This window comes from Hemitrygon akajei, chromosome 7 (assembly GCF_048418815.1).
Source record: "Hemitrygon akajei chromosome 7, sHemAka1.3, whole genome shotgun sequence".
Taxonomy (NCBI): domain Eukaryota; kingdom Metazoa; phylum Chordata; class Chondrichthyes; order Myliobatiformes; family Dasyatidae; genus Hemitrygon; species Hemitrygon akajei.
The window spans coordinates 19,150,425-19,176,680 of record NC_133130.1 but is presented as its reverse complement, the minus strand read 5'-3'; the positions used below and the strand labels follow the sequence as shown (position 1 = coordinate 19,176,680).

Below are 26,256 nucleotides of genomic sequence, written 5' to 3'. Positions count from 1 at the left end.
CCTGCACAAAGACTTCCAAGTCCCTTTGCACCTCCCATTTCTGAATTTTCTCCCCATTTGGAAAACAGTCTGCATCTTTATTCCTTGTACCAAAGTGCTTGACCATACACTTCCTGACACTGTATTCCATCTGCCAATTCTTTGCCTATTTCCATTCTGCTAATCTGCAGTCCAAGTCCATCGGCAGGCTAATGGAATGTTGGCCTTTATTACAAAGGGAATTGAGTACAAGAGCAAGGAAATCCTCTTGCATTTGTATAGAGCCCTGGTGAGACCACATCTGGAATATTGTGTACAGTTTTGGTCTCCAGGTTTAAGGAAGGACATCCTGGCTGTAGAGGAAGTGCAGCGTAGATTCACGAGGTTAATTCCTGGGATGTCTGGACTGTCTTACGCAGAGAGGTTAGAGAGACTGGGCTTGTACACGCTGGAATTAAGGAGATTGAGAGGGGATCTGATTGAAACATTTAAGACTATTAAGGGATTGGACAAGATAGAGGCAGGAAATATGTTCCAGATGCTGGGAGAGTCCAGTACCAGAGGGCATGGTTTGAGAATAAGGGGTAGGTCATTTAGGACAGAGTTAAGGAAGAACTTCTTCTCCCAGAGAGTTGTGGGGGTCTGGAATGCACTGCCTCGGAAGGTAGTGGAGGCCAATTCTCTGGATGCTTTCAAGAAGGAGCTAGATAGGTATCTTATGGATAGGGGAATCAAGGGATATGGGGACAAGGCAGGAACCGGATATTGATAGTAATTGATCAGCCATGATCTCAAAATGGTAGTGCAGGCTCAAGGGGCCGAATGGTCTACTTCTGCACCTATTGTCTATTGTCTATTGAAGGGGCTGGTGGGGTGATCGGAGGATCGAACTGAGTCTCTGGAGTGGAGTGAGAATGGGAAGGGGGCAAGGAGTGGAGAATATGGGATGTGAATGTGGGGAAGGGAGGGTGCAGAGGGATATCCCTCCATTCTCTGCACATTCATGTACCAATCTGAGACTTTTAAACACCTCCATCGAATCTGCCTCCATCAACAGCCCAACAGCACGTTTCAGGTTCCCAGCACCCTCTGTGTAAAAAGAATTAGCAAAGTTCCAACGTCCACATACGGCTCCTGTAACTCGATGTTCCTGACCACCTCTGGGCTCTGGTGAGAGGACTGGAATATAGACGTCCCTTGTCGATGTTACTTCAGTGATTTGCGAGATCCGGATCCAGACGTGCAGCAGAGTCCGGCTCGTAGTGAGATTGAGTACAGGGTCTGTTCCTGAGAGGGAGGGAACAGGGTGAGTGGGTAGGGTAGACATAGTTAGTGTCCTGGTATTTCTGTGCACTTGCAGTCACCTTCTCCCACTGTGTCTGCACGGTGTTACATGTGTTGGTCTCTACAGGATACAGAGACAGGAACTGTGCACTATGCTGCCAATGTAGGTCAGACTCAGGGAAATGGAGATCAGATCCAGACACTCAGTTTTGAGAAGAAAGGATCTGGGGATTATCTGACATTGCCTCTTAATTCCACAGTGGAGTACAAGAAAAATTGTTGAATGTATTACTGCACAATTAGACAACCATACAGTAAAGGCAGGCTGCTTTTCACTGTCCTCCTGTTGAAGAAGAGGGGTTGAAATTTCCAGCATCAGACAGTGAGAAATCACTTGAAAATTGAACTCCAGTGGGCTCTTGGGAATAACATCATGCCAAGCTTAAGATATCCCAATATTGCCCTGTAGACAAGAATGTTCAAACCCTTGCATATCTGATATTGTAAGTTGTCAACTGGAAGATCTTTGCTGGCCTTCTCTGTAGCAGGAATTGCCTGGTATTTGAATGTATCAATGCAGAACTCAGGAAGTGATGTAGCAAAGTCAGACTCATCAGGCTGATCAGTCAGGGGGTGTGGGATCCCGTAAGGAGAGGAATTAATTCTTTGGATGAGTGAAGGGATGTGTTATAGTTGGAGGGACCATCGGAGTCATGGAGTGTGCAGGTTCAGTCAAGGGGGAGAGGAATGGGCTGAGGGTTTGAATGGCTTTTTTCCTGCTCTTGCATCTGTTGGTGATTTGGGTTGGTGGAGAACTCACTGAAAGGCAACTTGCAAAGACACAGATTGTTTCTCTGGTGCATGAAAGACTGATGTCTGGACCTTGAATCGATGTTGCTGTCTCTTCTGGGAAATTCTAGGCTGTTTCTAGAGTGGGTTACATGGTCAGCACAACATTGTGGGCTGAAGGGCCTGTATTGTGCTGTAGATTTTGATGTTCTAAATGCTAATTCTCTCCTTTGGTTTCTGGCTGGTTTGTGAGAAATAAACAAATTAGTGTATTACTTTACAATTTTTCATCTGATTGTTTGCTTCTTCTTCTGACTTTTAATGGTGGTTGGCAGTGTAACTTAAGGTGCATTACCACCACCAACTAGACTGGAATGAGGTGTAGAGAGTTTGGAAATAAAACTTGTTCTTTATCAACTGAAAACTAAATTACCCGAAAAAGCCCTATGGATTTTAAATAATGAAAGACAATATTGTGAATTAAATTGAAGTCACTTCTATGACTTGGTAACGTTTTTAAATGAAGACTGTCAACCCTCGAAGCTAATAGTGCAGCTCACATTTGCTTTCTTTTAACCTTGTATGCTTCACATTGTAAAATAATGTATTCAACCATTTTATACTGATGACAGTACCTACACACCCAGAGTGATATTGTCCAACAAGGTGTAAGGAATAATTAAGCATAGTATGCCCAATTCTAAGTCAAGTCAATATAATCCCTTCCCTTCTTGTTTTACCCCCTTTTCTCATCAATCCAACAGTTTTATGTATTCTGTAAAGGTATCTCTCCTTTTGCCACAGTCTTGCATAACCCCCTAAAATAAAAACACTCTTCTTGCGATGTTCCCAACAGTCTTCCAACACACTTTTGACGGGGTGATCATTCCTCTGCCCCCTCAGGTTAACCCAGTATGTTAACAACAACTTTATCCTCTGCAACTGTAAGAGCAATTGACCCATTTTAACAGTAAAGCTGAAACAGTAGATGACCTTACCGCAACACAACACAGTCTTAAAGCCTGAGCTTGTATCTCATCCAAACATTTTAAGTTTGAAAATGAAGCTCACCCATGAGCCACACAGCCATAATCAAGTAAAGATCTAATTAAACAAATATATAAAGTCAACAGAGATTTTCATGTATCTCCCCAAGAATACCCACACAGACACCTAGGATATTTAATGCTCCTTTACATTTAACCATATAAACCATATAACAATTACAGCATGGAAACAGACCATCTTGGCACTTCTAATCCATGCCTGCACTCAGCCCATGACCCTCTATTCCTTTCCTGTCCATATACCTATCCATTTTTTTTTACTTGTCATTTTTTAAAAATGACAATATCAAACCTGCCTCTACTACTTCTACTGGAAGCTCGTTCCACACAGCTACCACTCTCTGAGTAAAGAAGTTCCCCCTCGTGTTACCCCTAAACTTTTGCCCCCTAACTCTCAACTCATGTCCTCTTGTTTGTATCTCCCTTACTCTCAATGGAAAAAGCCTATCCACGTCAACTCTATCTATCCCCCTCATAATTTTAAATACCCCTATCAAGTCCCCCCTCAACTTTCTACGCTCCAAAGAATAAAGACCTAACTTGTTCAACCTTTCTCTGTAACTTGGGTGCTGAAACCCAGGTAACATTCTAGTAAGCCTCCTTTGTACTCTCTCTACTTTGTTGACATCTTTCCTATAATTCGGTGACCAGAACTGTACACAATACTCCAAATTTGGCTTCACCAATGCCTTGTACAATTTTAACAATACATCCCAACTCCTGTACTCAATGCTCTGATTTATAAAGGCCAGCATACCAAAAGCTTTCTTCACCACCCTATCCACATGAGATTTGTCAATTATTTTACTGATACTGTGTTTCCAAGTCAGCTTGTTATCCAGCCACATGCCAAGAAATCTTACCACTGACACTTCGTCAAGTGTTTAGCTATACAATTTCAAACTGAGTGTCGGTCTATTGATCCTCTTTGTAAAACATCTAACTTGTGTTTTAGCTACTAACAGCTTAAATTTATTTGCCCACTGTTCGATCTTATTAATTGGTAATTGCATTGTGTGCTTTTTTAAAAATTCCATCTTCTTTAGTACTTTACGTTTGTCTTTTTAAATTTCAGCCCCAAACTTATCGGTCTTTCTGCACCAGATCGGCACGGTTCCCAGTCCATATTGTCATCTGGACCTAGCACCGGGCAGTGGGACGGGTTCTGATTGTTGGAGCGAGCGATAGCGATTGGTTTCCTCTCGTTTCAATCAAAACATTTGTCGGAAGAAATCAGAAGGGCGATTCGTTTCCAGAATTAACCAATGGGAATGTTCGGTTTCGACATCCTTATTAGCATCTGCAGGGTGAGCTGTCTATTTAATCCGCACTCCGAGCGAATTTTGCTTATTTCAGCGTGTAAAACCTGACTGAAGAAATGCCCGAGGCGCAGAAATCCGCTCCCAAGAAGGGCGCCAAGAAAGCTTTGCCCAAACCATCGGGCAAGTCCGGCAAGAAACGCAGGAGGGTGAGGAAGGAGAGTTACTCCATCTACATCTACAAAGTGATGAAGCAGGTTCACCCCGACACCGGTATCTCCTCCAAGGCTATGAGCATCATGAACTCGTTCGTCAGCGATATCTTCGAGCGCATCGCGGGCGAGGCTTCCCGGCTGGCTCATTATAACAAGCGATCGACCATCAGCTCCCGGGAGATCCAGACCGCCGTGCGCCTGCTGCTCCCCGGGGAGCTGGCCAAGCACGCCGTGTCGGAAGGGACAAAGGCGGTGACCAAGTACACCAGCTCCAAGTGAAGAGTGCTGACAGAACAAACCGGAAACCCAAAGGCTCTTTTAAGAGCCACTCACAGATTCACTGAAAGAGTTAATATGTAATATTTAGCATTAACCAGTGTCCCAAAGCCATTGAATTGAAGTAAATCTGGAAATTCGTTTCCTTTTTGTACGAGCTAATTCAGATTCTATCCATGTTAATCAATCGACTGTTCGATATAATCCCGAGGTCTTTGTTACATTCTTTCTACTGCACACACGGAAACATCTCCTCTGTGTCTCTCCCGGTTATTAAAATCGTATTTTTGAAGCGGATAATCACTGTTTCTGATTTAATGGCGGTGGGGAATGTGGTTTATTAATTTCTGGCCCATTTTGGCAATTTAATTGAATCCCATTTTAGTGCCTGACATGACCTGGTTCGCGGTTATTTCACAGATATACAAGATATTTTGCCGATGCAGAACAACACAATGCTGGAGGAATTCAGCGGGTCAGGCAGCATCTATGGAATTGAATAATTTAATTGAATCATGTAATTACTACAGGCTAAACTCCAGGCTCAACTGAGAAGAGCGATCTGTTCATATCCTGATCAGGTTCACACAATGACCGACCGCAGCAGAAGGTGAGAAATTATTTTTTTTGTTCAGAGCGTTTATGAATAGAAAGATTTCGGCAAATTAAATCCTCAGACACGGTTTCAATATCAACCACACATATGTTAAATGTAAAGTACCGGACTTCAGTAATGGGGTGAATAAGGGGACAAACAGATCTGAAATAATTTGAATTTAGATTAGGTTTGAACGAAGGATTTTGGCGGGCTTTTTCAAATTTCATTGTAGTTAGGAAATGAGCGGTTAGTTTCCGCGCTTCTGCTGTTGCTGTCTCCTGAGTGGTGAATGAGGCTGCTCCTTGATTGGATTATTTACTCTCTCCACCAATCATAAACATTTCACTGCATTCCCTCAAAAGCTACAAGAAGGGCGAGGGCTGGCCTATTTCATCATTCTCTGTGAAGTAATTGCTGAGATTGTGAAAAATGACTGGACGAGGAAAAACCGGTGGCAAAGCTCGGTCCAAGGCCAAATCTCGCTCGTCCCGGGCCGGACTGCAGTTCCCGGTGGGCCGTGTTCACAGGCTCCTGAGAAAGGGCAACTATGCTGAGCGTGTGGGTGCCGGAGCCCCGGTCTATCTGGCTGCCGTGCTCGAGTATCTGACAGCTGAAATCCTCGAGTTGGCTGGTAACGCAGCCCGGGACAACAAGAAGACCCGCATCATCCCCAGACACCTTCAGCTGGCCGTCCGCAACGACGAGGAGCTCAACAAGCTGCTGGGAGGGGTGACCATCGCTCAGGGCGGGGTGCTGCCCAATATCCAGGCCGTGCTGTTGCCCAAGAAAACCGGCGGTGCCAGCAAGTGAAGCGACAGATTCTGACCCAGTGACCCAAAGGCTCTTCTAAGAGCCGCTCACAGTGTCTGTGAAAGGGCTGTTCTGCGGTTACCGTGAGCAGAAAACCCCCAACCGCGTCGAATGGGTTCGCGTTCATAATCCGCCATTAATTTCACAAAGCCGCCTGTTCCAGAAGTATGCCGAGCGGTGGCTGGGAGGGAGGAGGGGAATTGGCATCCCGGTGCCTAGACACCGGTGTGTGTCAGCCCAACCTCAGTCAGTCTCCAGAGAGATGGATTTTGTTCTCTACACTGAACCACACTAGCTGACCAGACACTTGGCGCCGACCATTATGCCGATTTAGATTGTAACAAAGAAATTGGACAGACAGGCACAAGGTTTTCCACTATATATTTGAGAGAATCTAATTTCAGAATCCAGAGTGAACAGCCGTCAGGGTATCGACAAATATATTAAAAATAATAAATTACAAACTTTATCTATTTCCGCTCCGGTTCACTGCTTCATTTTGTGAGGCAGCGGGTGGTTCTCAAAAGAGCCTTTGTTTTGTGCTTAGGAGAAAAGGTTTGTGTGGAGGGCTGTTCTTCATTTGCCGAAATACACAGTGCGGACTTGGCGTTTCAGGCCGTCCAGCACATTCTTACACTTGACGTGATCGGCGCAAGTTACCGCATTTAGCAAGGCGGGGATGGGAGAAGCAGAGAGCCGGAATTCTGAAATTCAGGTAAAATACGGGTCGAGCAGCTGCAATCGACCGCAAAATTTCTCTCCTAGATGCCTTTTACGCTCACTTTGTCCTACAAAACATGGAGACACCTTCATGAACTCCCGACAGTCCCCTAACGACTCTGATTTCGGCGTCTGAGGCCGACGTGAATGCATCCTTCAGGAGGATGAACTCACGGAAAGCATCTGGCCCCGAAGGGGTCCCCGGCTGAGTACTGAAGACCTGGGCTGGGGTGTTCACTCTCGTTCGCCCATTTTCAAGCAGACTTTTCAATATACCGGTTCCCAGGGAAAACGTGCCTCAGTGACTATTGTCTGGTGGCACTAACACTGTGATGAAGAGCTTCGGGAGGGTGGTGATGAAGCATATCAACTTCCGCCTGAGCGGCGACTTGGATCCACTCCAAGCTGCCTACCCGCCATGACAGGTCAACAGCGGATGACATTTCATTTGCCCCTCGGTGAGCCCTGGAATGTCTGCGCAGTTAAGTTGCATATATTGATTTTCCTCACTCGCAGACCCCAGTCAGTTTGTATAGGCAACATCTCCTCCACAATCTGCATCAGCACCACAAGACGGTGTTATTAGCCCCCTGTTCTACTCACTTTATACAGTAAGGCCAATTGCGGTTCCAATGCGATATTTAACGTTGCTGACGACACCACTGTCGTGGACTGAAACCAACGAGTCAGCATATAGGAGGGAGATTGAAAACCTAGCCCAGTGGTGCCACACTTAAGAACTTTTTAAAAGCTATTATTAATGCTTTTTGAGATGGTGATTTAGATGCATATCATATTTTTTTTTACTGAGTTAAGTATTGTATGTAATTAGTTCTGCTACAACAAGTGTATGGGACATTGGAAAAAAAGTTGAATTTCCCCATGGGGATGAATAAAGTATCTATCTATCTATCTATCATCGACAGTCCCTCACTCAGTATTAGCAAAAGCAAAGAGCTGGTTATTGATTTCAGGAAGAGGAAATCTGAGTTCCATGAACCAGTTCTCATCAGGGGATCAGAGATGGAGAGGGCCAGCAACTTTAAATTTCCTCCCTGTTAGCATTTCAGAGGATCTGTCCTGGTCCAAGCACCTAAGTGCCATTAAAAATGCAGCACCTCTACTTTCTCAGATTGAGCACCTCACTTAAAAAATCGACAAAATTCTGTAGATGTGTATAGTAACTGAATCATGGCCTGGTATGGAAACACCAATGCTATTGGACTGAAAAGCTTACAAAAAGTAGTGGACACAGCCTAGTACATCACCGGTAAAGTCCTCCTTATCACCAGGTTCAGGAACAGATATTACCCCTCAACCATCAGACTCTTGAACCAGAGGGTTTAACTGCACTTTTATGGACTCTACAATATTTATTGGTTATTTATCATCATTACTTTTTGTTCTCTTCTCTGTAATTGCACAGTTTGTTGTCTTTTGCACTTCGGTTGGCTGTCCATCTTTGGTGTGAGTTCTCACTGATTCTGTTGTGTTTCTTTGTATTTACAGGGAGGTGACAATGCCATCTGGATGTGGAAGAGGACTGATGGAATTTGGTTGACCTGACTGCACCTCAAATGTGGACATCAGCCTGTCTGCTTCTGGGTTACTACCCTGGGAACAGTACCAGCTCCCTGTCTTAGGTTTCCAATTTTCATCCTTGGACTCACATCCCTCCTCGATCCTGCCCCATCCCCCCCCCCCCCTCTTTCTGTAACCTCCTCCCATCCTGGTAAACTCTCACTGCTCTGCACTGCTCCACCAGTGGCCTCTTTTGTACGCTCACACTAGTTGTTTAGACCAGATGTACTGCTGGGGAAGGGATTGTGTGTTTCATTTGTCATAGTTTGGATGAGAATATATGTAGGGTATTTACTAAATTAGCAGTTGACACCAAAACTGAAGGTATAGTGGACAGTGAAGAAGGTTGTCCAAATTACAATAAAACATACATCAGCTGTGAAATTAGGCAAGGAAATGACAGGTGGAATTTAATTAGGACAAATGCCAAAAATTGCATTTTAGTCAGTTAAACTGGGGCACAACATTACGCCGTAAGTGTCAGGGCCCTGGAGTTTGTTGCAGAACAGAGGGACCTCCAGATAGAATTCCGGAAAGTGCCAACACAGGCGGACAAGGTAGTGCTTGACTTCATTTGCCTTCTTTAGAGTCAGGCCACTGAGTACAGGAGTCGGGATGTTATGTTGAACTGTACAAGATGTCAGTGGGACTGTACTTGGGGTATTGTATGCAGTTATAGTCACCTAGCTATAGGAATGAGGTGACATAGCTGGAGAGTGTGCAGGAAACATTCACAAAGATGTTTCACTGGGACTGGAGGGCTTGAGGTACAAGGACAGATTAGGGCAGGCTGGGTCTGTTTCTCTGGAGCATGAAGTGATGGGTTTATATATTAATTCATGGATAGATAAATCTATATTACTCTGTAGCCTCACACTCTGTAATGTCCTCCAGTCCCTGAGACCCTCTGACAGGTCTTCTCTCCTACATCCTTGGTCTCTTTTGATTCCTCACTTCCTGTTTTAGATTGGAGCGTTGTGCTCCGCTGTTTGCCATATGCATTGGTGATTTGGGTGAGAACATAAATGGAAAAAATAATAAATTTACAGAAGTTCACCCTCCTGAAGGATACACACACAGAATAGCAGGGTTGTCGGAAGTTGTGGAAGTTCATGAGGATGTCTCCATGTTTTGTTGAACAAAACCTTCTCAGATATGTCCTTTGGTTTTGCTTTTGAGGTGGTGATTGTAGTCAAGGCCTGATACAGCTGTTGCAGCTTCTGTGGTTCAGAATTGGCATTTCACGTCTGTACACACTTTCCAGAGGTCATTGACCACAAGACAATAGAAGCAGAATTAGGCCATTTGGCCCATCGAGACTGCTCTGCCTTTCCATCACGGCTGATTTATTATTGTCTCAACCCCATTTTCCTGCCTTCTCCCCGTAACATTTGATGCTCTTCCTAATCAAGTATCTTTCAACCTTCACTTTAAGTATACTCAAATGAGTTGGCCTCCACAACCATCTAAAACAATGAATTCCACAGATTCAATACCATCTGGCAAAACAAATTCCTCTTCCTCTCTGTTCTATAGGAATGTCCTTGTATTCTAAGGCTGTTCTGTCTGATCCTACGCACCACACTATGGGAAACATTCTCTACCAGTTCACTCTTTCTAGGCCTTTCAATATTTGATAGGTTTCAATGTTATCATCCCTCATTCTTCTTAAATCCAGAGAGTACAAGCCCAGAGCCATCAAACACCCCTCATATGTTAACCCTTCCATTCCCAGGATCATTCTCGTGAACTTCTTCTGGACCCTCTCCATTTAGGTTATTCTTTGATAAAGGGCTCAAAACTGTTCACAATACTCTAATACAGTCTAATCAATGCCTTATGAGAGTCAGCATCACATCCTTGTTTTTCTATTATAGTCCTCTTGAAATGACATCACTTAATATCACTGCCATTTGTTATGAAATCAGCTGTTTTGTGGTAGCAGTACATTGCAATACATAAAAATACTATAAATTGCATAAGAAGTGTGTGTGTGGCCTCTGTCGGTCGTGGTTGACCATGGGTACTGCGCTCCTGGTCGAAGCTGGAGTGGCCTCTCCAGGGTGCAAGCCAGGGCAGAGCTGATATGGAGATCCGTCTGTTGCCCATGCAGTGGGTCCCCCCCCCCCCCCCCATGCTGATGACAGGTCCAAAGGAACGATGAAAGTCGATACAGTTTGGTGCCAGCAGCATCGCAGGAGTTGCCATGCCGGTGCTGGGTACAGCAGTCAGCCGCCTTCGGGGCTCCGACTCCGGATTTTTCCTCGGGGTTTACTCCCAAAGCCTTTCCCGTGAGCGGGTATAGCTGCAAGGCAGCGGAGGTTTGAAATTGGAGTTTTCCCTCTGCTAGATGAGCTACCATCCATGATTAACGAGCCCCATCTACCCAGAGCAACTGGTTTTAAGGCGCCAGTGGCCCGCCTTTGCCCCTTCTATCAGTGAGAACAGCTCCAACGGGTATAAGAACTATGCCACACGTGAAGGCCAGGAGTTGGACTTGGTTGTCAGAGGCTGTTTGAGACGCACGCCATGAAGAGCATTTGTTTAGCAGTGGGAGCTCGTCCCCACTACCTCACTTCGGCTATGACCACCTTTGAAGCCAAAAAGAAGTGTGTGTGGGTGTATATATAATTTATCTATCTATTTATATATATATATATATATATATTAAATTAGATTAGATTAGATTTGCTTTTCAACTGGTTCGGCAAAATAATGAATGTGACATTGTGTTCTGGTGCTGTACTATTCTATGATCTATGTAGATACATAGTGCAAAAGGAGAGGGGAATATACTGAGGTAGTGTTCATCGGTGCAGTATCCATTCAGAAATCTGATAATGGAGGGGAGGAAGCTGTTCCTGAAATGTTGAATGTGTATCTGTGAGTGTTGAGACATTATATTGCAGTTGCATAAATCACTGTTGAAACGTACTTGGAGGACTGGTCACTTTATTACAGAAAAGATTTGCGGGGATGTTGTCATGACAAGTGGGCTTCAGGCATAAGTAGAGGTTGGCCAGGCCAGCTCTTCATTCGCTGGATTGTAGCAGGGTGAAGGGTGACATTATAGCGATGTTTCATCCTGCTTGAGCTCTCAGGTCTTCTTACACCAGTCTCTTAGATTTAAAAAATCTTCCATAGAAGATAATTGGCAGGTCAGCTTTTTTGAACTATGCTCCTAAACTGGAATTCAATACCTAAAATTATAAGGAATGCAGACTAAGTTGATGCTTTTAACTGCCAGCTTAAAACTTATTTCTTTGACCTTGTTTTTAACTAACAACTTCCTGTCTTTTATTTTTGTGTTTGTTTTTATTTTTTATTTTATTTCAATGGTTGTACTCTTATCCCATTCTAAAGCACCTTGAACTACATCATCTGCATGAAAAGTGCTTTATAGATTAAATTATTATTATTATGAATCTCACCCAACCTCAGTAGAAAACTCCTGCTTGCATTTACCCTATCTATCCTCCTCATAATTTTGTATAGCTCTATCAAATCTCCCATTGTTCTTCTACACTCAGGGAATAAAATCTTAAACTATTCAACCTTTCCCTATAACTCAGTCCTCAAGTCCTTGCGATATCCTTGTAAATTTTCTCTGCATTCTTTCAATCTTATTGATATCTTTCTAAGTGATCAGAACTGCACACTCTACTCCAAATTAAGCCTCACCAATGTCTTATACAAGTTCAACATAACATCCCAACTCCTGTACTCAGTACTTTGATTTATGAAGGCCAATGTACCAAAAGCTCTCTTTACAACCCTATCTACTTCTGACACCACATTCAAGGAATTATATTTTCCCAGATCCCTCTTTCTACCATATTTCTCAGTGCCCTACTGCTCACCATGTAAATCCTACCCTGGTTTGTCCTCCCAAACTGCAACACAGCTCATACTTGTCTACATTAAATTGCATCTGCCATTTTTCCATCCATTTTCCCAGCTGGTCTAGATTCCACAGCAAACCTTGATAACCTTTCTTGCTGACAACTATGCCACCAATCTTGGTGTCATCTACAAATGTTGGTCCAGTTTTCTATATTATCATCCAGATCATTGATATAGAAGACAAACATCAACAGACCCCGCACCAGTCCTTGCAGCTCACCACTAGTCACAGACCTGCATTGTGAGAGACAACCATCTACAATCAATCTCTAGCTTCTCCTGTGAAGCCAATGTCTAATCTAATTTTCTACTTTATCATGAGTCAAATGACCTATCTCCCATATGGTACCTTGTCAAAGGCCTTGCTAAAGTCCATGAGGAGAACATCCATTGCCTTTCCTTCATCACCATTCCTGATAACCTCCTCAAAATACTCTATAAGATTGGTTAGATATGACCTACCACACGCAAAGTCATGTTGACTATCCTTAATCAGTCCATCTATCCAAGTACTCATATATCCAGTTCCTTAGAGAACTTTTCAATAATTTTCCCACTATCCCTAACAGATATCAGGCTCATCAGTCTATAATTTCCTGGTTTCCTTAAACAATGGAACAACTTTAGCTATCCTCAGTCTCATGGCACCTCATCCATTGCCAAGAACGTTTTAAATATCTCTGTTACGGCCCCTGCAATTTCTGCACTAGCCTCCCAGAAGGTCCAAGGAGACACCTTGTCAGACCCTGAGGAGTTACTCACCCTAATTTCCCCAAGGCAGTAAACACTTCCTCCTTTGTAATCTGTATATGATCCGTGACCTCTCTGCTGTTTTTCCTCACTTCAAAGACTCCATACCCAACTTCCAAGTAAATACAGATACTAAAAATCCATTTAAGATCTTCCCCATCTCTTTTGGTTCCATGCATAGATGACTACTCTGATCTTCAAGAGGACCAACTTGAACCTTGTACTCCTTTTGCTCTTAATGTATCTGTCGAAATCTTTGGGTTTTTCCTTCATCTTGTCTGCCAGAGCAAACTCATGCCTTTTTTTAGCCCCCTGTTCTCCTTCTAAAGAGTTCTCTTGCATTTCTTATCCTCATCAAGTACCTCATTTGTGCCTGCCTTTATCTGTTATGCACCTCCTTCTTCTTAGGACCCAGAACCCCAATATTTCTCAAAAACCAAGGTTCCCTAAAGTTGTTAGCATTATTCTGAAAGGAATATACAAACTTGATACTCATAAATTTGACTTTTTAAGGCCTCCCACTCACTGAACACACCCTTGTCTGAAAACAACATGTCACAGTCCACACTTGCCAGATCCTTTCTGATACCATCAAAGTGAGCCTTTCTCCAATCTAGAATCTTAACCTGAGGATCAGACCTATCCCTTTCAATAATTACCTTGAAACTAATCACATTATGATCATTAGATGCCAAACATTCCTTACACAGTGTTCTGTCTCCTGCCTTACTTCATTCCCTAATAGGAAATCTAGTATCACACTCCCTCTAGTTGTTACTTTGACTTATTTGATTCAGGAAACATTCCTGGATACATTTGAGAAGATCTAACCCATCCAGCCCTTTTACAGTGTGGGAGTCCCAATCAATATGTCGAAAGTTAAAATCAGCTACTATCACAAATTCATGTACTGTATTTTGCAACAGTCTGCAACCTCTCTACAATTTTCTCCTCTAAATCCTGCTAACTATTGGGTGGTCTATAATATAATCCCGTTAATGTGGTCATCCCTCTCTTATTCCTCAATTCCACCCATAATGCCTCACTAGATGAGCTCTCCAGTCTGTCCTGCCTGAGCACTGCCGTGACGTTTTCCCCCGACCAATAATGCCACCTCCCCCACTCTCTCATGTCTACAACAATGTAATCCTGGAACACTGAGCTGCCGGTTCTGCCCCTTCTGCAACCAAGTCTCACTACTGGCTACAATGTCATAATTCCACATGCTGATCCATTAAAGTAACAGCTTGTTTCTCAGTGCAACCATTGAGATTAGCAAAATCTTGGCTGATAAGATTTTTGGAAACAAGCGAGACTAATTCAATGAAAGCTGTATAATCCTCCCTATACATTTAACATGAAGAAATAGTTAGTTTTAAAATTGTTGATGTGAGTAGAAAAGAAGTGAGTGATTTCTTGATTATGTAACTGTGAGCAGTGAGTGATATCACTGGATTTCAAACGTTTGAAGTAAATTTTATTAATGAAGTACATATATGTCACCATACATATGGTGAGATTCGTTTACCTGTGGACATACTCAGCAAATCTATCGAATAGTTACCATAATGAGATCAATGAAAGATCAACCGGAGTGCAGAAGACAGCAAACTGTGCAAATGCAGTTACTAAATAAATAGCAATAAATAATAGCAATAGCAATAAATAATGAGAACATGAGATATAGAGTCCTTAAAGTGATATCATTGTTTATGGGAGCATTTCTTCGGATGGGCAAATGAGTGTAGTTAATCCCTTTTGTTGAAGAGCCTGATGGTTGAGGAATAGTAACTGTTTTTGAATCTCGTGGTGCGAGCCTTGAGGCTCTTGTACTTTCTACCTGATGGCAGCAGTGAGAAGAGAGCATGATGTGGGTAGCGGGGTTCTCTGACGATGGATGATGCTTTCCTATGACAGTCTTTCATGTAGATGTGCTCAGTGATTGGGAGGGCTTTACCCGTGCCGTACTGGACCAAATCCCCTACATTTTGTAGGAATTCTTGTTCAAAGGCATCAGGCATACCAGTCCTCCAAACCGAATCATGATATGGTGCCAAGGATATCTAAGATTCTTCAGATGAGTCATCACAAATCAAAGTCCTCAACGAGCAGAAGGCCATGAGACTCGCTACTGTATCAACTATTCTGCATGCTGCTTTAATAATACTTTGTATCACTTAGTAGAAGGAAGTGGAACTTGTACTTGCATCAAATATTTTCATCATTGTTTAGATTTGGTGTTTTGTATACCTTTATGTTTTTCTTATCACTTATTATGCTCTAATAAAATATCCTGCAACAATCCAGAAGTATTCTTTCTTCCTCATTCATCCAACCCCTCAAATCCTGCTCACCTTTCCCTTACTACGACCTGCCACTGGAAGCTGTAGATATGCATACAATTGTAATATTTAAGGCAATGTTGTATAGGAACATGGATGAAAGGGGCTTGGATGCTATGGACTAAGTGCAGGTAGAGGGGACTAGGTACAAGATCAGGTCGGCATGGACTGGATGGGTCAAAGGGTCTGTTTCTGTTCTATGTTGGGAAGTTATGATACAGTTAAATAAGACATCGATGATACCACTTTGTTCACTCTGCTTAGGAAAGATGTCACTGAACTAGGAAGAGTGCAGAAAAGATATACCAGCATATTGGCTGGACTTGGGGGACTGAGTCTGACAGAAGTATTGTATAGACCAGGATTTTATTCCTGGAACAAGAGAGACTGAGGAGTGACCTGATAGAGGTCTGTATTAAGAGGATGCAAAGCATAGACAGGGTGAAAGCACATTGTATTATTCCCAGGGGTGGGGTGCTAAAAACAACAGGACACAGCTTTATGATGGGAGGCTAAAGATTTAAAATGGATACAAGGGGCAGCTCCTTCATGCCCAATTTGGTGCATAAATGGATTCAGCTGCCTGAAATAATGATCACAATATTTAAAATCCATCTTGATTAGTTCATAGAGAGGAGAGGTTTAGATGGCTATGGGTGAAATGCAGACAGATGGGATGAGCTCGCTGGGCAACACAAGTGGTGTGTATGTTGGGCCAAAGGGCTTGTTTCTGTGCTGAATGAATCTATGATTATGAGATTTCTGTCTTCAATTCGGACAATTAATTTCCATCTAGCTTTCTGAATCAGAACTACTTTGAAACTTCCCCGTTTATGCTCCCCAGCTCTAAAGTCCTCACCCACTGATACCTCATCTACCTTCCTGTGTGTTCCTTACTGAAAAACGTACTGACACAGAAAGCTCTCCCAGGTGCACTTTAAAAATTCCACCTCTAATCTTTCCACACAAATCAGTTCCAATTAATATAACTATGAATGCCTGGCAACTGTAACCCCATTCTGCAGATCTCTTCCTCAATCTCCCACCAACAGTTGGGTGGTCTGCAGTATAATGTCAGCAACATGAATGTGCTTTTGTTTCTAAGATCTGCCCATGTGGCCTCATGTAAAGAACATTCTGAGACACCCTCCCTCATTCTTGCAGTGATAGTCTCCCCCATTAAACTTGCAATATCATCCCCTCATTTCCATCCCTCCCCATCTGTGGAATTCATTGCCACAGGCAGCTGTGGAGGCCAAGTCTTTATGTATATTTAAGACAGAGGTCGATAGATTCTTGATTGATCAGGACATGAATGGATATGGGGGGGGGGGAGAAGGGAAGAGATTGGGGTTGAGAAGAAAAATGGATCAGCCATGATGAAATAGCACTGCACTTGATGGGCCAAATGGCAAAATTCTGCTCCTATATCTTATGGTCTAACATCGAATTTGTCTCCCTCACCTCCAGCTCAACCTGTAAATTAACCTTTAGGGAATCGAACACGAGGACTCCCAAATCCCTTTGGATCTCAGTTTTTTTTCTCTCCATTTAGAAAATAGTCAACCCTACTTGACTTATTCTATCAAATTGCAGGACCATACACTTCCCGACACTGTATTCCATCCGCTATTTCATTGTCCATTGTCCTAATATGTCTAAATCCTTCTGTAGCTTCTCTAAACTAGTTTCCTCAGAACTATCTGCCCCTCCACCTATCTTCGGATTGGCCACAAACTTCGCTCGGATATCTGATCATAGGAGTTATCGGAATAAATCTGACGAGTGATTCGTTTCTCAATCAACCAATAGAAATGCTCGAGCTCTCCATTCTTCATTAGCATACCGTTGTGAGCGCTGCCTATTTAAACCTCGCTCCGAGCGATGTTTGTTCATTCACCGCTTGCATCCGAGTGAAGAAATGCCCGAGGCGCAGAAATCCGCTCCCAAGAAGGGCGCCAAGAAAGCTTTGCCCAAACCATCGGGCAAGTCCGGCAAGAAACGCAGGAGGGTGAGGAAGGAGAGTTACTCCATCTACATCTACAAAGTGATGAAGCAGGTTCACCCCGATACCGGCATCTCCTCCAAGGCCATGAGCATCATGAACTCGTTCGTCAGCGATATCTTCGAGCGCATCGCGGGCGAGGCTTCCCGGCTGGCTCATTATAACAAGCGATCGACCATCAGCTCCCGGGAGATCCAGACTGCCGTGCGCCTGCTGCTCCCCGGGGAGCTGGCCAAGCACGCCGTGTCGGAAGGGACAAAGGCGGTGACCAAGTACACCAGCTCCAAGTGAAGAGTGCTGACAGAACAAACCGGAAACCCAACGGCTCTTTTAAGAGCCACTCACAGATTCACTGAAAGAGTTACTCCTCCCGTAAACACGAAAGCATAACTCCCTCCTTCGCCTCTCTGCTTACAAATTACAAATTGTACTTCACACATTTCCAACAGCGATTACGGAAAAAATATTACAAGTAATTGCAAATAACCACTGACAAAACAGGAAACTCAGAGTCACTAAAAGTTACATAGATACTTTGCCATTGAATGAAGTACCTGAGTTCAATGAGCTAATTGAAATTCTGTTCACGTTAATCGGCCGAATGCCGAGCTCTTTGTTGCATTCTTTCTATCGAGCGCACACGGAACCATCGTCCCCTCGTCTGTCGGTCGTTACAAATTGTATATCTGTGAAGCGGATATTTAATAGGTGTGGGGAATCTGATTGATTAATGTCTTTCCCATTTTGACAATTTATATGAATTCCATTTCAGTGCCAGATATGAACTGGTTCATGGTTCTTTTCACAGATACCTTTTGTCTGCGAGTAATTTGTTAAAACGGCAGGCTAAACCCGTCGCAGTCTGAGAAAGAGCGGTATCTTCATAACCTGATCGGGTCCACATAATGACCGACGACGAACAGAAGCGATTTCTTTTGTTCAGAGCGTTTATCACTTGAAAGAAATCGGCGAATTAATTTCCTAGACACTTTTTCAATATTAGTTACACTTGTATTAAACGTGTCGGACTTCAGAAATGGGATGTATGCGGAGACGAAGTGGAGAAATAGATCCGGAATAGTTTGATTTTAGGTTAGGTTTGAACAAAAGATCTTTTGGCGGGCTTTTTCAAATTTCATTTTTTAAGGAAATAAACCGTTAGTTTTCGCGCTTCTGCTGTTGCCGTCTCTTGATTGGTAAATAAGGCTGTTCCCTGATTGGACTATATCCTGTCAACACTGAGATTAAGCGTGGTTGCTCCAATAAAAAAATGTTCGACTGCATTCCCTCAAAAGCTACAAGAAGGGCGAGGGCTGGCCTATTTCATCATTCTCTGTGAAGTACGGTAATTGCTGAGATTGTGAAAAATGACTGGACGAGGAAAAACCGGTGGCAAAGCTCGGTCCAAGGCCAAATCTCGCTCGTCCCGGGCCGGACTGCAGTTCCCGGTGGGCCGTGTTCACAGGCTCCTGAGAAAGGGCAACTATGCTGAGCGTGTGGGTGCCGGAGCCCCGGTCTATCTGGCTGCCGTGCTCGAGTATCTGACAGCTGAAATCCTCGAGTTGGCCGGTAACGCAGCCCGGGACAACAAGAAGACCCGCATCATCCCCAGACACCTTCAGCTGGCCGTCCGCAACGACGAGGAGCTCAACAAGCTGCTGGGAGGGGTGACCATCGCTCAGGGCGGGGTGCTGCCCAATATCCAGGCCGTGCTGTTGCCCAAGAAAACCGGCGGTGCCAGCAAGTGAAGCGACAGATTCTGACCCAGCGACCCAAAGGCTCTTTTAAGAGCCGCTCACAGTGTTTGTGAAAGGGCTGTTCTGCGGTTACCGTGGGTGCGGGTGAGAGGGCTCAAATTTATACTTAATTGCTGTTGTTTACTGCGTGATTAATTGAAATTTCTTATGTTGCGGAACGCACAGGGTGAACAGTCGGGTTGCAGTCCGAAATGACGGAGGTGGGTCCCCCACTGCTTGTTGGAATTGAATGGCTGTATCTTTTATAGGAGTCCAGCGGTGCGATCAATTACATGCAGCTGCCCGTTCCAGAGGAAGAATGGGGGGTAGGGGGTAGGTGAGCGCGACCGCAGGGAGGTGATGAAGCTCATCCTGCATGAGGCGAGGCTTGAACATCATGACAGGTGAACACCAGGTGTCATTTCATTGGCGCCTCGCTGAACCCTGGAGCATCTTTTAACTGCGAGGCTAAATAGAGCGCCAATGCGCTATCTAAGATTGCTGTCGTTGCCCGAATCAACGTATCAGCCACATCGGAGGGAGATAGGAAAGCTAGCCAAATGGTGCTACTCAATATTATCAAAAGCAAAGAGCTGATTATTGACTTCCGAATGAGGGAACCAGAGGTCCCTGGGCCAGTTCTCATCGGGAGAATGCGAGGTGTGAGGAAAATGATAATGGCGTTATCACTTCCGAGGACCTGTCGCGAGTTCGGCACCTAATTGCCGTTACAAAGGAGCTGATGCAACGCCTCTGCTTTCTTAGAAATGTAACAGATTCAGCGTGTCGCCTAAAATGTCGACTGCCTTTTATAGATGTGCTGCGGAGAGCATATTAAATGCCTCATCGCCTGGTGTGGAAGCACCAGTGCTCTTGAACGGAAAAGCTAACAAAAGGTAGTAGATACAGACCAGTCCATCAAAAGCAAATCCCTCCCCGCCTGCAGGTTCAGGAACAGTTAGCACCCCTCAACCAGAGGGGATAACTACACTTTGACGGATTCTACAACCGATGTTCTCGATATTTATTGTTTTCTAATTTATTATTCTTACTTTTTTCCCCTCTTTTTGTACTTATACAGTTTGTCTTAGTTGCGAGTTTTCAATGATTCTGTTGTGTTTCTTTGTATTTACAGGTATTGCAGTGGAACAAAGTGATACAATAGAATCAGTGAAAAAATTACACAATCACAGAGAGACCATTGTGCAAAGGACAAACTGCAAATATGTATAAGTAAATGCGTATGGTGTCACATACAGTATCTACTTAGATAATGAATTTATTTGAAATTTGAACTTAACGTTTCAGCCCAAAGGTCCTTCATCAGATAACAATGTTACCTTTCAATACTTAGAGAGCAAAATTCGAATTGAATTTATCATCTAAGTATGAACATGTCACCATAAACAACCCTCTAAATTGAACTATTAATTTTTTAAAATCACTTCCGACTTCCTTGTCTTTTGAAACACGGAATTATCACCCTTTTTGTCCTGTCCTGGTGTTAACTTCGATTTCCCTTCCCCTGTGGTAAATTTGACATTGAAATGTGTCTGAGAAGCCCCTGTATGCAGTAATTGCCCACTGTGGCTCCTCTGATTGAAAGCTCACTCTGCTCTGCCCCCCAGTCTGTAGACGGGATATAATGTGTCTCGACACCTCTTTGTGGAACCATTTGTGTGTTGGCATCACTGATGTTGCTCCTGTGGCTATAGGCTGGTGCAGCCTCGGGTGGTGGCAATGTGATGTAATGAGCTTCTGTGGTTTGCAGGTTGACGTGGAGAGATGGGGAAGACAGCGACCGGATCAGATGAACTAATCCTTGCTCTCTGCCATTGCCATGTTTCCTATTCTCACCCTTAAGCTCACACCCCTTGTTCCTCAAACCCTCACTCTTTCTGCAACCTCCTCCCATCCTGGCAAACTCTCACTGCTCTGCTCTCCTCCATCTGTGGCCTCTATTATATCGTCGCATTACCTTTTAGGACTGGTGGCCTGTGACCAGATGTACTGCTGGGGAAGGGGTTGTGTATTGTCAAATATATTGATAAGTTGAATGAGAATATATGTAGGCTGATTACTAAATTTGTAAATGACACCAAAATTGATGATATTGTGGACAGTGAAGAAGGTTGTCCAAGCTACAGTAGACCATACATCAACTTTGAAAATAGGCAAGCAGGTGACAGATGAAATTTAATTTGGACAAATGCTGAATTTTGCATTTTAGTCAGATAAACCAAGGCAAAACATTACACAGTAAGTGGCAGGGCCCTGAAGATTGTTGCAGAACAGAGGGTCCTCCAGAGAGAATTCCAGAAAGTGGCAACTTAGTGAAGAAAGGGTTTGACTTCATTTGCCTTCACTAGTCAGGCCAGTAAGTACAAGAGTTGGGATGTAATGTTACAATTGTACAAGACACTGGTGAGATTGCACTTGGGGTACTGTGGACAGTTCTGGTCACCTAGCTATAGTAACAAGGTGATGTAGCTGGAGAGATTGCTGGAAACATTCACAAAGATGTTACTCTGGGACTGGAGGTCTTGAGTTATAAGGACAGGCTGAGTCTGTTTCTCTGGAGCACAAGAAGAGATAGGTTTATATATTAAATCATGGCTAGATAAATAAATATAGACAAAATTTAAATTCCTCTGTAGCCTCACACTCTGTAACTTTCTCCAGTCCATGTGACCTTCTGAAGTGTCTGCTCTACATCCTTGGTTCCTTTTGAAATTTTTAGATTGGAGCACTGCGCTCTACCGTTTCTCATATGCACTGGTGACTTTGATGAGGATGTAAATGGCAAAAATAGTAAACTTGCAGACACCAAACTGGTGGTAGAGTGGACAGTTCTGAATGGTGGGATATAGATTATTTAGGAATGAGGCAAGGTGATGGCGGGTGTGTGTGTGTGTGTGTGTGTGCGTGTGCGTGTGCGTGCGTGCGTGCGTGTGCGCGCGCGCGCGCACGTTTATGTCTTTTGTGCAGTATTGTAGTTCCCTGGAAGTGGGGACACAAGTAGTCAGGGAGGTGAAGAGACATTTGGTGTGTTTGCTTTCCTCAGTTCCAGCCTTGAATACAATTCACCATTTTTCTAGGGTTTGCTTTTCTTGGGCATTGGTGTTTCACCAAGCCATGAGGCAACTACTCTGGATACTCCCCACTGCATATCTAGAGAAGTTCCTCAAAGTTTCAGATGATATGCCAAATCTGCGAAAACCTCTGAGGAAGTAGATCTGTTGTCATGCCTTCTTTGTAATAGCATTTACATACCCTGCCCCAGGTCAGATACATTAATATGACAACACTGAGGAATTTAGTTACTGACCCTCTGCATCTTCAATCCCCCAATGAGGACTGGCTCATGGAACTCCAGATCCTTCCTCTTGTAGTCAGTAATCAAAGATTCAAAGTACATTTATTATCAAAGAATATATAAATTATGCAACCTTGAGATTTGTTTGCCTACAGGCAGCCACAAAGCAAGAAACCCAAAAGAACCCAATTAAAGAAAAAAAGAATAAAAATGAAAAGCCAACACCCAATGTGTGTGAGGCAAAAAAAAACCCACAAATCATCCAAATAACTGAAGTGAACAACAACATTCTCAACCATTCTGAGCATAGAGGAGACGTTGTTATTTGTCCACACAGACCGGGATTTGAAAGTGAGGAAATCAAGGATCAAATTGCAGAAAAGATTCAGGACCTCCTATTTCCTCCTCCTGTAGTCAATAGCCAGCTCTTTGATTTTGGTGCATTGAGTGAATTTGGCCAGTATCTCAAACTCCCTCCTATACCGTATGCTGATTCATCACCACCTTTGATTTGGCCCACGACAGTGGTGTCATCAGCAAATGTAATTCTGGCATTGGCGTTTATTCAACCTCAGTAAAAAGTATAAAATGAGTAGAGCAGGGGGCTAAGCACACAGCCTTGTGGGGCACCTGTAATGATGAAGATTGTGGAAGAGATGTTTTTGCCAATCCCTATTGACTGGGGTCTGCAAGAGTAGAAATCAAGGATCCAGTTAGTTACACAAGAATTATTGAAACCTAGGTTTTGGAGCTCATTGATTAGTTTTGAGGGGATGATTCTGCTAAATGCTGAGCTGTGGTCAATGAAGAGTATCCCAGTGAACGCACCTTTGCTGTCTAGATGTTCCAAAGCTGAGTGAAGGGCTAATGAAATGGCATCTGCTTTTGACCTGTTGCTCCAGTAGGCAAACTGGAGTGGATCCAAGTCACTTCTCGGGGAGAAGGTGTTTCATTTCATCACCATCCTCTCAAAACCCTTCATCAGAGTGAATGTAAGTGCTATTGGATGATAGTCATAGAGGCAGGTTGCCACGTTCTTCTTGTGTGATTGAACCTTGGTAGGTACCTCAGACTACCAAAGCAAAAGATTGAAGATGTCACTAAATACAACAGCCAGTAAATTAGCACAGGTGTTCAGTACTCAGCCAGATACTTCCTGTGAGTTCACCCTCCTGAATGATGCACTGACATCAGCATTGCGACTGAAATAACAAGGTCGTTGGTAGTTGTTATTGCAGTATAAAAGTTGCATTGTTTGCTGTGTAACCAAAACTACGTAGTCAGCTTTGAGCTTGCTATTTGCTATGCATGTATCCAATTTAGTAGGAGAATGAAATCTTAAGAATGTAGAAAATAATGGTGTGTTAATGAGAGGTAGCTAAGAGATGTAGATTAGAACATGATTAAGTCAATGGGTAGAAACAATAGTGGCGGATGTACTTGTGATACGCAACTGTAGACCGATTGGATATGCTAATACAACTAAACCAGGAGATTGCTATAAAAAATGCTATGTACAACGATCGGTGGGCAATCAGCGACTAGCTCAATGACTGTCTCAGCTTTGATTTGCAAATTAAAGTTTAATACTTCTTGAAGAATCTTCTGCGTCTCCTGCTCGTTTGTGTGGCACGAGAAACCACGACAAAATTGGCGACCGCGGCAGGACCGGAAAGAGACCCGCGGAAAGGAAACGGCAGATTGGGGACGCTTCCCAGTCCTCTAGGGACCCCCACAAGGCTAACAGAATTAAGGGTGCACCCAAACAAAAGGTAAGTGCTTTTTGCGACAATTTGGTCTGTTGGTTTTGGGGAGGTCTTGGAGTCTCAGAAGTGTGGAACCACTGCCGAAGGGTCTCTCCGGTCTAAAGAGTCTGGCAGAATTGGGGGTTAACAGGAGGCTCAGAGGATTGATCAAGAACACTGCAGTGAGGGTAAGTACAAATAAGCTAATAAGAAGTTAAGTGAAGAAAAATTCCACGTGGTGTTGGTAAGTCCCTGTGGATACTGCTTCGTATGAAACGAAGGTCTGAACGGGCAGGGAAAGGGAAAATAGAGAAAATCCTCGTGGATATGGCCTTAAGAGATAAGGGTCTGAATAGACGAGGTGCAAAGAGAAGGTTCTGTGCATACCGCTCTGAATAGAGGTCTGTACGGGCAGAACAGAATAGGAAACAAGGACAGTCCAATATATAGTTTAAAGCGCTGGTAGATAGACGATAGACTACGCATAGAATTAGAGTAAATAATATCCAGTAAACGAACTGTGAATCTCTGAAATACCTTAAAAAGAGAGAACAACATGACAGGTAAAGGAACGACAGTAGAGATTCTGAGCAAAAAAATCCCGGTAAATAAATATGAGATCACAAAAACTTCAGAAAAATGGGAAAAGAGAACCAAAAACCTGGTCACAAAATGGCCAAGAGAAGGAACGTTTGATGTAAGCTTGTGTGAAGAAATGGAGGCACTAATTAAAAATTACAAACCAAAAGATAAATCTAAGAAAAGAGGGCAAAAAAGAGAACGAGAAATGGAAGTGCTAAAACTCTTCAGTACGGAGGGAGAAAAGCTGAGGAGGACAGGTAGAATATTGATTACAAGCGAGGAAGACACTAAGGTGCTGGAGAAACAGCCTGTTAGAGAGAGAGGAAGGTACAGTGAGAAGCTGGCTTCAGCTCCGTACCCGGATGCGAAAGAAACAGAAAAGACCCCTCCCTATAATGAGGAAGGAACCCCTAAGCAGTGCCCCCTGCTGACAGGAACAGTAAACATGCAGGGAGAAGTACAAGTTTGGGATAATGAGGAGGAAAAAAGACAATACGAGAAGGAAAAAGAGGCGATATGGAAGGAGATACAGGCAGAAAGGATAAAGGTGGAACAGGCAAAGAGAAAAATGAAAGAAGAGATTGAATGGATGAAATACTTGAGAGAGGAAAAGGAGTATGAGGAGTATCGGTTATACCATAGAAATAAACAGACTAGAAAAGAAAGTGGCTCATCAGGGCAGGAAGAGATGAGGCATTCAAGAGGAAGTGGAAAAAAGATAGGAGATGAGAGTCTTGGAGAAACACAAGAGAGAAGGGAATCAAGCACGAGTAAGGATCATGAGGAGTTCCTGCCACAGGTGTACAGACACGGACAGGAAGAAAGAGAAGGTGACTCATTGGAGGAGCAAGAGTTAAGTGGAGAGAGAGAGGATGCGAGAATTTGTGGGGAAGTGGTGTAGGAGGCAGAAGCCTAGAAGAGCAGAAGGAGGCAGTAGGGGAGTGACTTGCGGAAGTAGAGAGAGAGCTAGATAAGTTACTGAGAGGGGATTGCCAGAGGAGATGCAAAAAATACTCCAGGGGCCAACCAAGTATTGAATCAGGACAGAAAGGAAGGACTCCACAGGGAGACCGAGGGAAGAAGAGGACCCCGGAGACATTTGTGTGAGAGGCAGTAAAGACATACCCTGAGAAAGATGGGGAGTCAGGTGAGGAGGAGAGCCAGGGCAGGTGGGAAGAAGGAGGAAGAATGATGCCGTTGTTAGTTAAAGGATCAGGTCAAGTGCAGTATATCCCTTGGGGATCCCAAGACCTAGAAGGGCTGAAAAACACTCTGCCCAATCTACATGAAGGAGCAGGG

General features: G+C 43.7%; 2 protein-coding genes, 1 long non-coding RNA gene and 1 pseudogene across 3 annotated transcripts in view; 3 read left to right on the top strand and 1 right to left on the bottom strand.

Annotated features, from left to right (window-relative positions):
• LOC140730267 (uncharacterized) overlaps positions 1 to 18,340 on the bottom strand; it is a 69,847-nt gene extending 51,507 nt beyond the window's left edge. The window contains exon 1 of the long non-coding RNA XR_012099551.1: positions 18,133 to 18,340. This is a non-coding gene — a long non-coding RNA (uncharacterized lncRNA). The remainder of the gene's footprint in view (positions 1 to 18,132) is intronic.
• On the top strand, positions 4,473 to 5,163 carry LOC140729969 (histone H2B 1/2-like). The gene has a single exon (XM_073050145.1). It carries the CDS (start codon positions 4,498 to 4,500, stop codon positions 4,870 to 4,872), a length of 375 nt encoding a protein of 124 aa, XP_072906246.1. The 5' UTR covers positions 4,473 to 4,497; the 3' UTR covers positions 4,873 to 5,163.
• Positions 5,803 to 19,493, top strand: LOC140730264 (uncharacterized; annotated as a pseudogene).
• On the top strand, positions 17,474 to 18,091 carry LOC140729968 (histone H2B 1/2-like). Its single transcript, XM_073050144.1, has one exon. The coding sequence runs from the start codon at positions 17,495 to 17,497 to the stop codon at positions 17,867 to 17,869; it is 375 nt and encodes a 124-aa protein (XP_072906245.1). The 5' UTR covers positions 17,474 to 17,494; the 3' UTR covers positions 17,870 to 18,091.
• Positions 19,494 to 26,256: the final 6,763 nt, after the last annotated feature.

Excerpts from the sequence above, each read along its gene's own strand:
- LOC140729969 (XM_073050145.1), top strand. The coding sequence starts at position 4,498 with ATGCCCGAGGCGCAGAAATCCGCTCCCAAGAAGGGCGCCAAGAAAGCT.
- LOC140729968 (XM_073050144.1), top strand. The coding sequence starts at position 17,495 with ATGCCCGAGGCGCAGAAATCCGCTCCCAAGAAGGGCGCCAAGAAAGCT.